Source organism: Helianthus annuus, chromosome 5, assembly GCF_002127325.2.
Source record: "Helianthus annuus cultivar XRQ/B chromosome 5, HanXRQr2.0-SUNRISE, whole genome shotgun sequence".
Classification (NCBI taxonomy): Eukaryota; Viridiplantae; Streptophyta; class Magnoliopsida; order Asterales; family Asteraceae; genus Helianthus; species Helianthus annuus.
Genome location: NC_035437.2, coordinates 12,522,608 through 12,537,916, shown reverse-complemented (window position 1 = coordinate 12,537,916; position 15,309 = coordinate 12,522,608). Strand labels below are relative to the sequence as shown.

Below are 15,309 nucleotides of genomic sequence, written 5' to 3'. Positions count from 1 at the left end.
TCTGACGATTTATCCGTTGGGGAAATGAATATCCGTTGTGTAATCCTTCATTTCCAACTCTGATGAAGCAACCGTTGAAAATGACTCCGTTAGTTCATTTTCGTTTCTGACGATTTATCCGTTGGGGAAATGAATATCCGTTGTGTAATCCTTCATTTCCAACTCTGATGAAGCAACCGTTGAAAATGACTCCGTTAGTTCATTTTCGTTTCTGACGATTTATCCGTTGGGGAAATGAATATCCGTTGTGTAATCCTTCATTTCCAACTCTGATGAAGCAACCGTTGAAAATGACTCCGTTAGTTCATTTTCGTTTATAACGATTTATCTGTTGAGGAAATCAATATCCGTTGTGTAATCCTTCATTTCCATTTCTGATGAAGCAACCATTGAAAATGACTCCGCCTGTTCACTTTTAGTTTCTGAAGATTTGTCCGTTGAGGAAATGAACATCCGTTTGCTTATTCCGTCATTTCCATTTCTGAAGAATACTCGTTGAGGAAAATGACTCCGTCTGTTCATATTCGTTTATGAGGAATGACCGTTAAGGAAATGACAGGATATTACTTTGCATATCGCTGATGGTTATTTGGCAGAGTCACAAATAGACTCCTACGAATAAATTTCGGGCGAAATTTCCTAAAGTAGGGGAGACTGTGACACCTGTGTCACCGCGACCATCAAACAAATACCAAGCCGATGAAATATCGTATTTCATACTTGGGATCTTGTATAAATATGTGTATCTATTGCACATATCAATTCTTGTTCAATTTCAAACTTTACATCGCTTTCTGGAGAATTATACGCAACCGGGTGCGTAAACGTACTCAGTTTAATGCGACAAATACTCCGGGATATCAACATATACTTAACATACCTTAAATAACCTTTACATAACTTAGAAATAAGTTTTGAAGGCTTTGGTATGGCAAAAACAAGTTAATTCGCATACAGGGACTAAACTTGACAAACTGCGAAAGTATGCCAATTTGAACTGTAACGAACATTCCGGAACATGTCCATAAGTTAAACATACCATAAATATCCTTTACATAGCTTAGAAATAAGCTTTGAGGGGTTTGGTATGCTAAAACAAACTTTTGGATCATTCAGGGACTAAAAGTGTCAAAAAGTGCACAAGTTTGCACTTTCGCGCATAACTTACGTTCTGAATACATCCGGACATCCAAAAATTTATGTAAGCATCCTTATATTATGCCTTAGTGTTTGGCATGAGAAAAATCCATTCGTCGCGCAATTTGGATCGTTTTCGCACTTATGCGCATTCCGTCGTAATTAACCGAACATCGCGATCGTACGGCCAAACAAACCGACATCCGAGATATTTTTGAGCACATTTTAAGTTCCCTATACTTTAACTTCATTTTAGAGCTTTGAAATGGGGTTAACGGGGCTTAAACATGTCAAAAATGCATCAAATACCAAGTTTTGGCACAACAGGGACCAAAACTGTAAATCTGCCAAACTAGGGGCTTACGGACCGTAAGCCAAAACCCATACGGTCCGTAAGGCCTCCCCAGAACAGCAGATTCAACATTTAATGCTGTTGCCTCTTCAAGTAGTGAAAGATCAAAGCTCCCTTGTCTCTTCCAGCCAATAAGGGGCAAGAACAGAGGTACCACAACATTGTGACAAGTGTACGGGCGAGATCGTGGCACGTTATTCAAGAAACGATCCTAACGGTTTTGCTTTTCCTATAAATACCCCCCCCCCCATTTTGCTAAAAACTCACACAATCTGATCTAAAGGCTCTAAGTTGGAACCATTGTTTCATACCTGAGCCATTTTGATCTAGATTAGCATTCGGGGACCCTCCGTAAGTATTCTTTCGTTCTTTTATTCGCTTTTCGAGTCCGAAAGTCAACATTTTGTTTGACTTTCTGCATTGACCAGTTTATGGTCGATGCGAAGTTCGTTGGAACTTCATAACGTGAGCGTGATCACGATGGTTATAGTCCGTAGTGACTATACCTACTGATTACCACGTTATCTAGGCTCAGTGACGAGTCGTAGTTTCGGCCAAAATGCGCATTCTTGCGTATTTTGTAACCAAACTACTCGTGAGCATCAAAGCCGTTTGTTTTGATGCCAAACCTGTTTTCTAAACTTAATTATGCATGTTCTAACATGCTTAGCTCGTCACTTTTAGTTTAGTGCATATATAGGGTCGTAAGGTAAGCGATCTAAACCATCGCTTATACTTTCGAACCCGACCCATTTGGTCGATCGTTAGGATCCGACCAAACACGTTAGGTGACCATAGCTGTAACCTTCCGAGGTTATACCTTGTGGTCACGATGTTAGGCGTTCCAAACGCGTTCTACGCGAACGATGCACTAAGGTAGCATAAGCTACCTAAACGGGTCGTAATGGGTCGCAAGCACTTAGGTTAGGTTTCATTTTAGTATGTAGGCTTTGTTAAACCATATTACACGAGTCTCCATACTCGTTTGGTTTACAAACCCGCATACTATCCGATCCTCCGATTTTGGTCCGGTATATTAATATAGCTACCTATTAGGTGCCGTTTGATATCCCGTGATCTCCAGCATTGTGTGATTATTACACAAGGAATTCAAAGCAATCTCAGGTGAGTACATTGAACCCCTCTTTTACAGTTTTCCAAACTATTTTGGGGTGAAACACATGTGCCTACTTGTTACTTTCATGCTTTCCGGTTTTCACCGCATTTTGGCCGAAACTACGACTCGTCACTGAGCCTAGATAACGTGGTAATCAGTAGGTATAGTCACTACGGACTATAACCATCGTGATCACGCTCACGTTATGAAGTTCCAACGAACTTCGCATTGACCATAAACTGGTCAATGCAGAAAGTCAAACATAGTTCGACTTTCGGACTCGAAAAGCGATAAAACAACAAAGGAACACTTACAGAGGGTCCCCGAATGCTAATCTCGATCCAAGGAACTCAGGTATGAAGCAATGGCTCCAACTTAGAGTTTTAGATCAGATTCTTGTGGGTTTTTACAAGAATGGGGGGGGGGGGTATTTATAGGAAAAGCATAACCGTTAGGATCGTTTCTCATATAATATACTTGCTATGTTCGATAGTACATATATAGTACATGATTTCCATTTCATTTCCATTTCACATCATATACTTGCTATGTTCAATAGTACATATATAGTACATGATTTCATTGTGTTTAGGCTATGTATGCCCATTGTGTGCGTACTTAGTACATTGCTTTACATTACATGCTATGTATGCCCATTGTGTGCGTACTTAGTACATTGTTATACATTACATTTCATGCTATATATGCCCATTGTGTGCATACTTAGTACATGGTTTTACATTGCATTTATTTGTTGCATATGCTCATCCAGCATATGAACACATTATGCTACGTTTTGAACCGTTGTAACCATTTGACTATGTGAACCGTCTTACCCCTTTGATTACATGAACCGTCTGTAACCGTTGAACCATGTGAACCTGTTGTATCCGTTGACATGATTTACATTTTGACAGTAGACATTTGACTATACATAAACATTTCCACAATTGTTAAACATTTCATCTTGATGGTTTGGTTTGAGTAAGTGATTAAGTAACGAGGCGTGTGTAATATGATACAAGCATGGTGGATGCGCCGCTGGTACTTCCTATATATAAGTGTTTGTATGATATTACATATCGTAGCGTTATTTGAATCATTTCAATTTGAGACATATGACATTTTATACAAATAACACACTTTTCACGAGACATTGTTTTACAAACGACTTATCTTATACAAACACATTTTACATGGTTATCCGTTTAACCATACAGTGTCCTCTCATTTATACATATCATCTGATTTTATCGTTTTTCAAATGATTTACAAGACAAAGCAAATTACAAGGTTCATGACTAAACATTTTCTCAAACACAAGTCATGAATTCCGTTTTCACAAAACCAATGTATCTCACAGGCATTTTTATGCTGACGTACCTACTTTCTGTGTTTTCAGGAGATGATGCATAGGACTTATCAAGACATACTTAGGCGGACATGTGCCTTAGTGACTTAAAACGAGACAAGAACTAGTTAATTTATGTTATGTACTCTTTGGTTCTTGTTTAAACAATGTAAACTTTCATGTTTGATTAATAAAACGAAACTTCATTTGCCATGGATTTGAAACAATTGATTCTGTTACAACACTCCCCGACGTTTCCGCCACGTTTTGTATGTTCCACGTGGTCGGGGTGTGACAGACTGTGACACCTGTGCCACCGCGACCATCAAACAAATACCAAGCCAATGAAATATTGTATTTCATACTTGGGATCTTGTATAAATATGTGTATCTTTTGCACATATCAGTTCTTGTTCAATTTCAAACTTTACATCGCTTTCTGGAGAATTATACGCAAACTGGTGCGTAAACGTACTCAGTTTAAATGCGAAAAATACTTTGGAACATCAACATAAACTCAACATACCTCAAATAACCTTTATATAACTTAGAAATAAGTTTTGAAGGCTTTGGTATGGCAAAAATAAACTTTTGGATCATTCAGGGGCTAAAAGTGTCAAAAAGTGCACAAGTTTGCACTTTCGCGCATAACTTACGTTCTGAATACATCCGGACATCCAAAAATTTATGTAAGCATCCTTATATTATGCCTTAGTGTTTGGCATGAGAAAAATCCATTCGTCGCGCAATTTGGATCGTCTTTCGCGCTTATGCGCATTCCGTCGTAATTAACCGAACATCGCGACCGTTCGGCCACACGAACCGACATCCAAGATATTTTTGAGCACATTTTAAGTTCCCTATACTTTAACTTCATTTTAGAGCTTTGAAATGAGGTTAACAGGGCTTAAACGTGTCAAAAATGCATCAAATACCAAGTTTCGGGGCTGTAGGGACCAAAACTGTAAATCTGCCAAACTAAGGGCTTACGGACCGTAAGCCATAACCCATACGGTCCGTAAGGAGTCTTATCAGCAGTTATCCGCCGACTCCAACTACCGTCCATGTACCTTGGCTACCCAGATAATATCAGAATTTGTGACAAGTACTCCTAAAAATAAGAAGTTTAAAAAGGTATTATATAGTGACAAGTGTCGAAAAAACCAAAAACCTAAAACCACTACACCACCACCTAAAACCTAAACGCCCACCCCAACCCCACCATCACCCAAAAATCTAAACCCCCTCCCCCACCCAGGAAAAAAAAAAAACACTATACCTTCACCCCCCCCCCCCCCACACACACACACCCTCAAACTAAGGGCATGTTTGGCTAAGCTTTTTGAAACAACTTATTAGCTTTTTGAAAAGTCATAAGCTCCGAATTGATGTTTGGCAATGAGGGTGTATGTGAGGGAAAAAAGTCAATAAGTTGTTTCAAAAAGCTTACCCAAACATGCCGTAAATGCTAAAAACTAAACCATAAAGCTAAACCCCACAACTAAATGCTAAAAAAATCGCTACTTTTCGTCACCAAAAAAATTATTTTGGGTGGGTGGGGGTGGAGGATTTAGGTTTTTGGGTGGTAGTGGGTGTTTATGTTTTTTTTTTTTTTTTTTTTGTAATGGTTTATTTTTAAGAGCCTTTGTATACTTCTTGTTTTTAGGAGCCTTTGTATTTGATCCTAAACCAATATATGTATTATTTATGAAATAGAAAAGACTTAATCCTTTATTAAGCTAAGTCTTATTAGTTTTAGATAAATATTATCAAGACTAAATGGTGTTTGAGATTGAGTTTGAAAATGACTTATTGACTTATTAGTTTTTTCAAAAACCCAATAAATTAAAAAAACAAGTGTTTAACATTGAAAAAAGTGTTTTTGAATTTGGCTTTTTGAAAAGAAGTCAAAGGCTGTTTTTCAAAGCCATAAAATCCTGCATTTTTTAAATGACTTTTGGCTTTTTGAATATAAAATTACAAATCTAACATCACCCTTTAAAATAGCAACTAAACACGAAAACTTACCATATCCTTTTTAGTCATTTTACTATTTTCCACCACAAAACTTAATACAAACAATTTTTTAGAAACTCTTTTTCAAAAAAGTAATAAGTAAATAAGCATTTTTAAAGTTAAATAAGCAATCCCAAACATCATCATGCTTATAGGAATAAACAAAAAGTAGCAGATGGGTTTGGTGGACTACAAGTAGTTGGGCTGCAATGAACACTTCAGTGAACTGAACATATCTTGGGCTACGCTTAAATTTTACATGGGCTCTTTCGATGAACTACTACTGTAGTTTAATGGTCTAATAATTGGTGAAACTAAAAATCAAGAAATGGGCTTTATTAATGGAGGTGAAATTGTAAAGGTAGATCATGTTCGCACACAAGGGTGCAGCTTTGTGGGGTCGGGGGCGCCCGACCCCGCAAACTTTTCGCTCAATAGTGCTTGTTATGTAGTTTTTATATAGAATTTTTTAGGTATATACGTTTTCGACCCCTCAGTTTTATAATTTTTTTAGGTATATAAGTTTTCGACCCCCGGTCGGAAATCTCAAGCTTCGCAACTGTTCGCACAACAGTTTGAGCGCTTGATTCATAAAGATGATCCATAGAAAGACTCTATAAGGTTGTATTATGTGCCGATTTGATTGATTGCTATGAATCACCAAAATGTCATTTCATTATGGAGAGACTCCATTATGGTATACTATGGCCTATGCGATTGATTTACTTTAACCTATTTGGTTAATGTGAAAGGTGTACAAATTATGTCTGTATAATTTTGTTGTCAAACGTTAAATTGAAAGTGTGAGTTTTATAATTTACTGATTAAACCTTAATTCATAAGTGATTGCTTGTTTCATATCTTGTGTTTGTTGTGTTTTTCATTTCTTAGTTATTGCAAGTTAATCTAGCGTTAGTTTAGTTCATCATCGATCCAATATTTAAATTTTAATTTCCTTAATTAAACAAATCGTGTGATACTAACCACGTGCTCCTCATGGATGATAAATTACTTACCCTAACTATCTAGGTTATATAGATTTTTCCATGATTTGACGATGGTCATCATAGATCATATTGTAACCAGGCTCAAAAACCCTAACAAAGGCCCTTTAGCAAACGTTGCTAACATGCAGTGGCGCAACTATGAAGGGGCCGGAGGGGCGCCCGACCCCCCGAATTTTTCGCTCAGTAGTGTTATGTATGTACGTTTCGTATAGAATTTTTTAGGTATATATGTTGTTGACCCCCCGGTTTTATAAAAAATAACTTTTTAGGTATATACTTTTAGGTCTGGTGACTTCCGACCCCTCGGTGGAAATTTTCAAGCTTCGCCACTGCTAACATGGTTGGTAGAGTTACGAAAGCAACTCCAAGAACTGCTGGATGTTGGTTAACATTCACCCCTCAAATTTCCGGATGGTCCACTTGTTTTATTCCAAAGACAAAAGGATGGGTCGCTGAGATGTACCTAGACTAACGTGCATTAAACAAATTTATGACGCAGAACAAATATTCGATTCCACTCGTCACTTATTTATTCGGTCAAGTTGGTAACCCCATATATTTTTCCAAGTTAGATATGTGGTCGGGTTATTATCAAGTAAGGATTGTTAAGCCGCTAAGGGGATGAAGCCAAAACAACATACATAAGGAGGTATGTCTGTTGTGAATTCTTGGTAATGCCTTTTGGTTTAAATAACACTTATAGACAAACTCTTCCATACATTCTTTACAAATTTAAGGTGATATACTTAGATGACAAAGTTGTTTATAGCATAGTCACATGGATCGCGGTTTGCTCCGATTCGCGGAACAAAAACGGGTACGTAGTTCGTGAAATTTTAAAATTCGGTACGAGGGGTAGGTTCATTCGAAACGCCAATTCGTTACGCGGTACGGCGTACCATGTAGTTTGGTACATCGTATCGTATAATTTCACAAATTTATATAAATATAGAGTTTCGTTTATACATTTTATATATAAATAACAAAATTCGGGAATCATATGTAAATTAATGAAAGATAGAGGGATGTTATATGTTAAAAACTCAAACTTATTAAAACCTAATGCCTTACCCAACCCACATTCATCATCATCATCATACGCCGCCCTTTCCAACTTCTCATCTTTCATCATCAGATACCAAAACAAAGCACAAACCCTAATCCCCAAATTCGCTTCATCTAAACAATTATATCTTCAATGGTGTTCGATTTTGAACAATGGATACGGATGCAGGTCGGCAATTAGGCTCCATTAAAAAGGCAGGAAAAGTGTCTTATCACGTTTGCAATTCGTGCATCTGTTGACTGGTACTCTGTTGACTGGTACGCGAATCGAATCGTTCCGAAACGGCGAATTTTTCAATCGAAAACACGTTTTTTAGTGGTTCGGAACGAGTATTGTGATAATCGGGTACGACTTCTTTCCGATCTGGTTCGTGAACCCAGGACGAATGGTTCGATTCTGTACCCGATTCTGGTACGGCCAAACTGATTCGGGATTCGAGGGGGGGGTCTGCGTGAGGGAACAAGCTCTATGTCAAGCTGGAAAAATTGTTCTTTTTCCCAAGAGGCAGTCGAATTCTTGGGCAATAAGATTAAAAATTGCTTAGGATATATGAAACACAACAATCCATAAGAAAACACAAATTTTGTAGGTGTAGTTACCCGGTTAACATCTGATTGGAGACAAAAAAAGAATGATTGTAGAATTTCATATTGATTATAAAATTCATCATACAAACAGATAATCTAACCCAACTAACAACATGGGGTACGGTGGGACTTGGATTGGGCTTGGGTTAGGGCATTTATTGACACGTGGAATGGAAGCCCTCCCACCACTCAAACCCACGCCCATGGGGTATGGTGGGGCTTGGGTTGGTGGCTTGGGTTAGGGGCATGAGTTTGGTTTGACCATTGAAAGCCTGCCATGTCACTTACTAGCCCGCCCCACGCCCGGCTTCAGACCCACGCCAATGGGACCACGCCCAAACCCACACCCCAACCCAAGCCCCCGGGGTGATGGCTTGAGCATTTTCAGCCAACCCACACCCCAAACCCCATACCCCATGGCCTAAAACCATCCCAACCTCCAGCCCCAACAACCATTCTTCAAGGTTCAAATATTAACATAGTCGGTTCAAAATTGATACATATAATAACAATGATTTTTGAATCAAAAGTAAACCAGTATGTAACTTGGAATGAAACTCACATCTGGTCAAAAACTATAACATCAATTCAAGTAAAACATGTTCAACCCCCAATTACAAACCACTCATCCACATCAAACGACAATTAACAACCCTAACAAGAATCTAATTAGTCCACTTCCTCAATCTTTGGTCCGGCGCCACCACTAGCACCACCGGCTGAAGGAGCGTCCTCATCCATACTTCCGCCCATATCCGGCCCACCAGCACCGCCCTGATACATCTTAGCAATAATTGGGTTGCATACCCCCTCGAGCTCTTTCATCTTGTCCTCAAACTCTTCCACCTCTGCCAACTGGTTTCCATCTAACCATTGGATCGCTTCCTCGACCGCATCTTCCACCTTCTTCTTGTCATCCACAGGCAGCTTCGAGCTTATCTTCTCATCCTTTATAGTGTTTCTCATGTTATAGGCGTAATTCTCCAACGCATTCTTTGCTTCGACCTTCTTCTTGTGTTCTTCATCTTCCGCCTTGTATTTCTCCGCCTCCTGTACCATCTTCTCGATCTCCTCTTTCGACAGCCTGCCTTTGTCGTTTGTAATCGTGATCTTGTTTTTCTGCCCTGTGGTTTTATCCTCCGCAGACACGTTCAAGATCCCGTTAGCATCAATGTCGAAACAGACGTTGATTTGTGGAACTCCGCGAGGAGCCGGTGGGATCCCGGACAGCTCGAATTTCCCAAGCAAATTGTTATCCTTGGTTCGTGTTCTTTCACCCTCATAAACCTGGATCAAAACCCCGGGTTGATTATCCGAGTAGGTCGAGAACACCTGCTCTTTCTTGGTGGGAATGGTGGTATTTCGTGGTATCAACACCGTCATAACACCACCCGCGGTCTCCAGTCCCAGAGACAGAGGTGTCACATCCAACAACAGCAGGTCTTGAACCTTCTGGTTGCCTTCGCCGCTCAAAATAGCCGCTTGAACCGCGGCACCATACGCCACAGCCTCATCAGGGTTGATGCTCTTGCAAAGCTCTTTCCCGTTGAAGAAATCTTGCAACAACTGTTGAACTTTGGGGATACGAGTGGAACCGCCAACAAGAACCACATCATGAACATTGCTTTTATCCATCTTAGCATCTCTCAGACACTTCTCCACCGGCTCCATACACTTCCTGAACAAATCCATGTTCAGTTCCTCGAATCTTGCTCGTGTAATCGTGGAGTAGAAGTCGATCCCCTCGTAAAGAGAATCGATTTCGATGGTGGTTTGAGCGGTGGACGAAAGAGTCCTCTTAGCTCTTTCACAGGCAGTTCTCAACCTCCTCAAAGCTCTTGGATTCCCACTGATATCCTTCTTGTTCTTTCGTTTAAACTCCTGAACAAAGTGGTTAACCATCCTGTTATCAAAATCCTCACCTCCCAAATGCGTGTCTCCGGCAGTAGACTTCACCTCGAATATACCTTCCTCAATTGTAAGCAGAGAGACATCAAAAGTGCCACCACCCAAGTCGAAAATCAGGACGTTCTTCTCGCCCACACTGGACGCCTTCTTGTCCAGCCCATACGCAATAGCAGCCGCAGTGGGCTCGTTGATGATTCTCATGACATTAAGCCCAGAGATGACACCTGCGTCCTTGGTGGCTTGGCGCTGGGAGTCGTTGAAGTAGGCAGGGACGGTGACCACCGCGTTTTTTATGGTGGTGCCGAGGTAGGCTTCGGCGATTTCTTTCATCTTGTTCAACACCATGGAGGATATTTCTTCAGCAGAGAATTGTTTCTCTTCGCCTTTGTGTGAGACTACAATCATGGGTTTGTCACCTGCTCCGGGGACGACTTTGAACGGCCAGTGCTTCATGTCACTCTGCACTGACGGATCAGAGAATCTTCTTCCAATCAAACGTTTAGCATCTGCAAAAATCATGTAATTAAGAAATGTGTAACTTGAATATATAGATTTAAAGAAAAGAAGGAAAGTGAGGGGGGCGTACCGAAAACAGTGTTGGTAGGATTCATGGCGACCTGATTCTTAGCAGCATCCCCTATCAGACGCTCAGTATCCGTAAAAGCAACATAAGAAGGAGTGGTCCTGTTGCCTTGATCATTAGCAATGATCTCGACTCGATCATGTTGCCACACCCCCACACATGAGTATGTGGTTCCCAGATCAATACCGATCGCTGGTCCTTCACCTTTTCCAGACATGTTTCTAATTAACGATCAAATAGAAAGATTTTTAAGAATAGAAGTTTTGCAGAAACTGAGGGTTAAGAATGTGTAGCTTGTTGTTTTTGTATGGATGATGAAATTGAATGGGAAGTAGGGGTGGTTATATAGGGGGGAAAGATTTGATTGAATGATATCTGGAGTGTTCTTCAAAGTCGGTAATCGTCAAGCCCTCAGGACGGTTCGAGAATGTTCTTAATTTTCTTTTCGCTGGTTGCTTCCAGACTCTTCCCTCGTTATTTCCTTTGATATTCAGTTTCAGATACTTTTTATTCGTTATTTTTGTTGTAAAGAGGAAAAAAGAAAAATAGGGCTTTTCTAATAGGAAAGGGGCCTACCGCCTACGTGAGGGGAAAGAAAATTATTTACCGATAAAAGGGAAAATGGGCAATTGGGCTTTGGAGTGAATAATTGGGCTTGTTTATGGGCCTTGTGATCTGGGAATTAGGAGTTGAAATTGATGCTTAAGAAAAGGTATTTGGGCTATTTTATTCGGTCTCTTAACATAGAAGTGCACAAAAACCAGTGAGAAACACCGGACCGATTTTAACTAGAAGCTTAAAACGGTTTCGGTTATTTAATAACCATATTAACAGCTCAAGCAAAAACACACAAATACTGGTTGGAAAGGATATTTAATAGAAACTTTGAAACTTCTTACTTTCCGATACCAGTTATATCTTTTAGAGGTGTGACCAGTTTTTTAACCGGGTTTTAACTGATTTACCAGTTAAAAAAAAATAGGGAAAACCCGGTTATCAACCGAACTGGTTAAACTAAAATAACCAAAAAAATGAGAAAAAAAAACATTTATAACCGAACCGGTTAAAATAAAAATTGATTAAAGCGGAAAATGAGAAAAAGACAAGCAATTCAGTTAATCAAACCGATTTGAGAAAAAATGAGCTCCTAAACATAAAATTTAATTTTAATGGGAATTTCTTTTGATAAAAGGTTTTAATTAAATCATTGGTATAAAAAAGTCGATTGATTTTTCGATAATATACAAACATAAAAATGTAGAAGGTCACTTGACCCTGGTATTTTATGACGCTCAAGAGGTATGACGCATCCAAAAAAATATATACTTTCGTGATGTTTTTGTGGCTTCTTCTTAGCATTTACATCCAGCTCCCTAAAAATATACATACATTCTACTAAAAAACAATTCCTATATCAATATACCAGGTTAGAACCCCGTGTATTACACGGGTTGAATAGATGTAATTTTATATATTAAATAATAAAAAAGTTATATCTTTATTAATTTCGTATATTGTACGGGTTAAATAATGTAATTTTATATATCAAATAATAAAAATAGTTATATCTTTAAAAACCATGTGTATTACACAGATTAAATAAATGTAATTTTGTATAGTAAATACTAAAAATGCCGTATCTTTAAAAAACCCGTGTATAATCGGGTTGAATAAATCTACCAAATAATAAAAATATAAAACTATGTGTATTACACAAATTAAATAAATGTAATTTTGTATACTAAATACTAAAAACGTCGTATCTTTAAAAACCTCGTGTATAATCGGGTTGAATAAATCTACCAAATAATAAAAATATTACATCCTTAAAAACCCCGTATGTTACACGTGTTGAATAGATCTAAAAAAAAATATATATCTTTAAAAACCATGTGTATTACACATATTAAATAAATGTAATCTTGTATATTAAATACTAAAAAATCGTATCTTTAAAAAACTCATGTATAGTCCAGTTGAAAAATCTACACATATTAGATAAATGTAATTTTGTATATTAAATACTAAAAAATCGTATCTTTAAAAAACCCATGTATAGTCCGGTTGAAAAATCTACCAAATAATAAAAAAATTTGTATTCTTAAAAACCCGTGTATTACACGTGTTGAATAAATCTAATTTTACATAGCAAATGATAAAAAGTTATATCTTTAAAAACTTCGTGTTATATAAATGTAACTTTGTATAGTAAATAATAAAAAAAATTATATTGTTAAAAACCCCGCGTTTTACACGAGTTGAATAAATGTAATTTTGTATACCAATTAATAAAAAGTTATATTTTTAATAAATTAGGATAACATTTAATGTTAATTTATTATTTATATATTTAATATAAGATAAGTAGAAAAAAGAGATATTTGTTTTAAAAATATATTAAATTAACAATTTAGATTTGAGGATAAATACTTTATTAAAGTATGATAAGATTTAATATTAATTTATTATTTATTTATTTAGTTAATACAAGATAAGTATAGATTTGATGATACCTTCTATGAATGACACGTGTCCAAAACTTGGTTTCTTTTATTATAGTAGATAGATTTCCACTAAAAATAAATAATTTGTATCTCTCCTTTTCAATTAAATAATATTTGTATACCTTTATCATTACATTTTTCTTTCTCCTTCACTCACAACCACTTTCAATATATATTAAAAAATTATAGTGGGTGAACAGTGTCCTCCAAATATACAGATGAACAGTAACATTTTCTCTCTCCTCCACTCACAACCACTTTTTATACTCTTTATATTTTATACACAGTAATGTAAAAGCCCGAAACAGATTTGACTACCAAAATTAGCGGACCTGGTTTTCAAATTCACATGTCTATTAGGCCTTGGAGTGTACCCTAATATATGGGTCGTTAACGATGACATGACATGTTAACATGCATTGCACACCACTCACTTCCTATGTTAAGCGACATTTAAGGGATTGTTTGTTGACACATTAACCGGATCTTAAGAGATTCATGAAAAATGAGACTTATTTCAAAATTATGTTCCAAGCACAAGCTTTGAAGCATCAGGTTGCATGACCGGCAGAAAGGATTATAGTTAACTTTGGTTGCTTCTGGCTCCTAGCCTTTTTCTCAAAAATATATATAAAGCAAATTCCTGTATTAGTTAGTAATGGAAAAATTAGAAAATCAGTTGTGAATGAGGTGGCTATGTTGTTACTGAAAGTCGATGCCTTGAAGACAGTAAGAAGATTTCAAAGGTCAGGTTGCAAACTTGCAGTTTGATCCATTTACTTATGAACATGTGGAGTCGATTACATGTGTTTGATCTTAAACAAGTCAAATATGTTTAATCAAATAGTTAAACTACAAAGGTAACGGGTCAAATGGTTTGAATGGCGTGAAAGTCGCCCAAAGATGACTTTTGTATGCATAGTACTCTTTAAGTATTGGATAATTAGGTAAACTTTTGTTCTTATGGATAAAAATATATTTGTGGGTCAACCTGACCTGTATAAATAACCCATTTATACAATTAAACCCGAACCCTTTTTAACAAGGTACCTAACTCGTAATTGTTTGGGCTATTTGTTTGTTATTGGGCTTCCTTCAAAAACCTTCATTCAAGTAAGCTTAATGATAAACTTGTAAACCACTATGTTGTTATGCTGACTGATTTGGTTCTCAAGCCTAAGACCCGACAAAGGTTTAATATAGTACAAAAATGCCTTCTCAGACTACATTCCCATCATATCCTAGTGCATGCTAAAGATGTGAATTTGATGATTTTGCAAGCAACAGAGAGTTAAATGCAGATAGTAAAGGTCTATTTGGTATGAGGTAATGGAATGGATGACGGAATGGAAAAGTAAAATGAATGAAATGGATCATTACCATTCCATGGTCAAATTTGGTTATCATATGGGAATGGAATAAATCATTACTTTCGGTTGTTTAGTAAGTAGGAAAAGATGAAGGAATAAAATTCGTCGAATAGTGATATAATTTTGGGTCAAGAACCGGATATCAATCCGTGGTCGCGGTTTCTCGATACTAAACTTTTGTCACACCAAAGCCGTTTCAAATAATAGTGGCATCTTGGGGGTGAGAATGTGAGATAAGACTTTGGGACCAATAGGTCCTGGGTTCGATTCCCACAAAGGGGGTTTTCCCATATTATTGGTGTTGTGAGATG

General features: G+C 37.5%; 1 protein-coding gene across 1 annotated transcript; it reads right to left on the bottom strand.

The window, feature by feature from the left end:
• Window positions 1-9,171: 9,171 nt before the first annotated feature.
• Window positions 9,172-11,647, bottom strand: LOC110939857 (heat shock cognate 70 kDa protein 2). Its single transcript, XM_022181434.2, has 2 exons — window positions 11,128-11,647; window positions 9,172-11,047 (listed from the first exon to the last, which is right to left on the bottom strand). Exons 1-2 carry the CDS (start codon window positions 11,339-11,341, stop codon window positions 9,303-9,305), a joined length of 1,959 nt encoding a protein of 652 aa, XP_022037126.1. The 5' UTR covers window positions 11,342-11,647; the 3' UTR covers window positions 9,172-9,302.
• Between the last annotated feature and the right edge of the window lie 3,662 nt (window positions 11,648-15,309).

Bases quoted from the DNA above. Each gene is read 5' to 3' on its own strand.
- LOC110939857 (XM_022181434.2), bottom strand. From the start codon at position 11,341: ATGTCTGGAAAAGGTGAAGGACCAGCGATCGGTATTGATCTGGGAACC. The intron at 11,048-11,127 runs GTACGCCCCCCT...TGATTTTTGCAG, and splicing joins TCCTACCAACACTGTTTTCG to ATGCTAAACGTTTGATTGGA.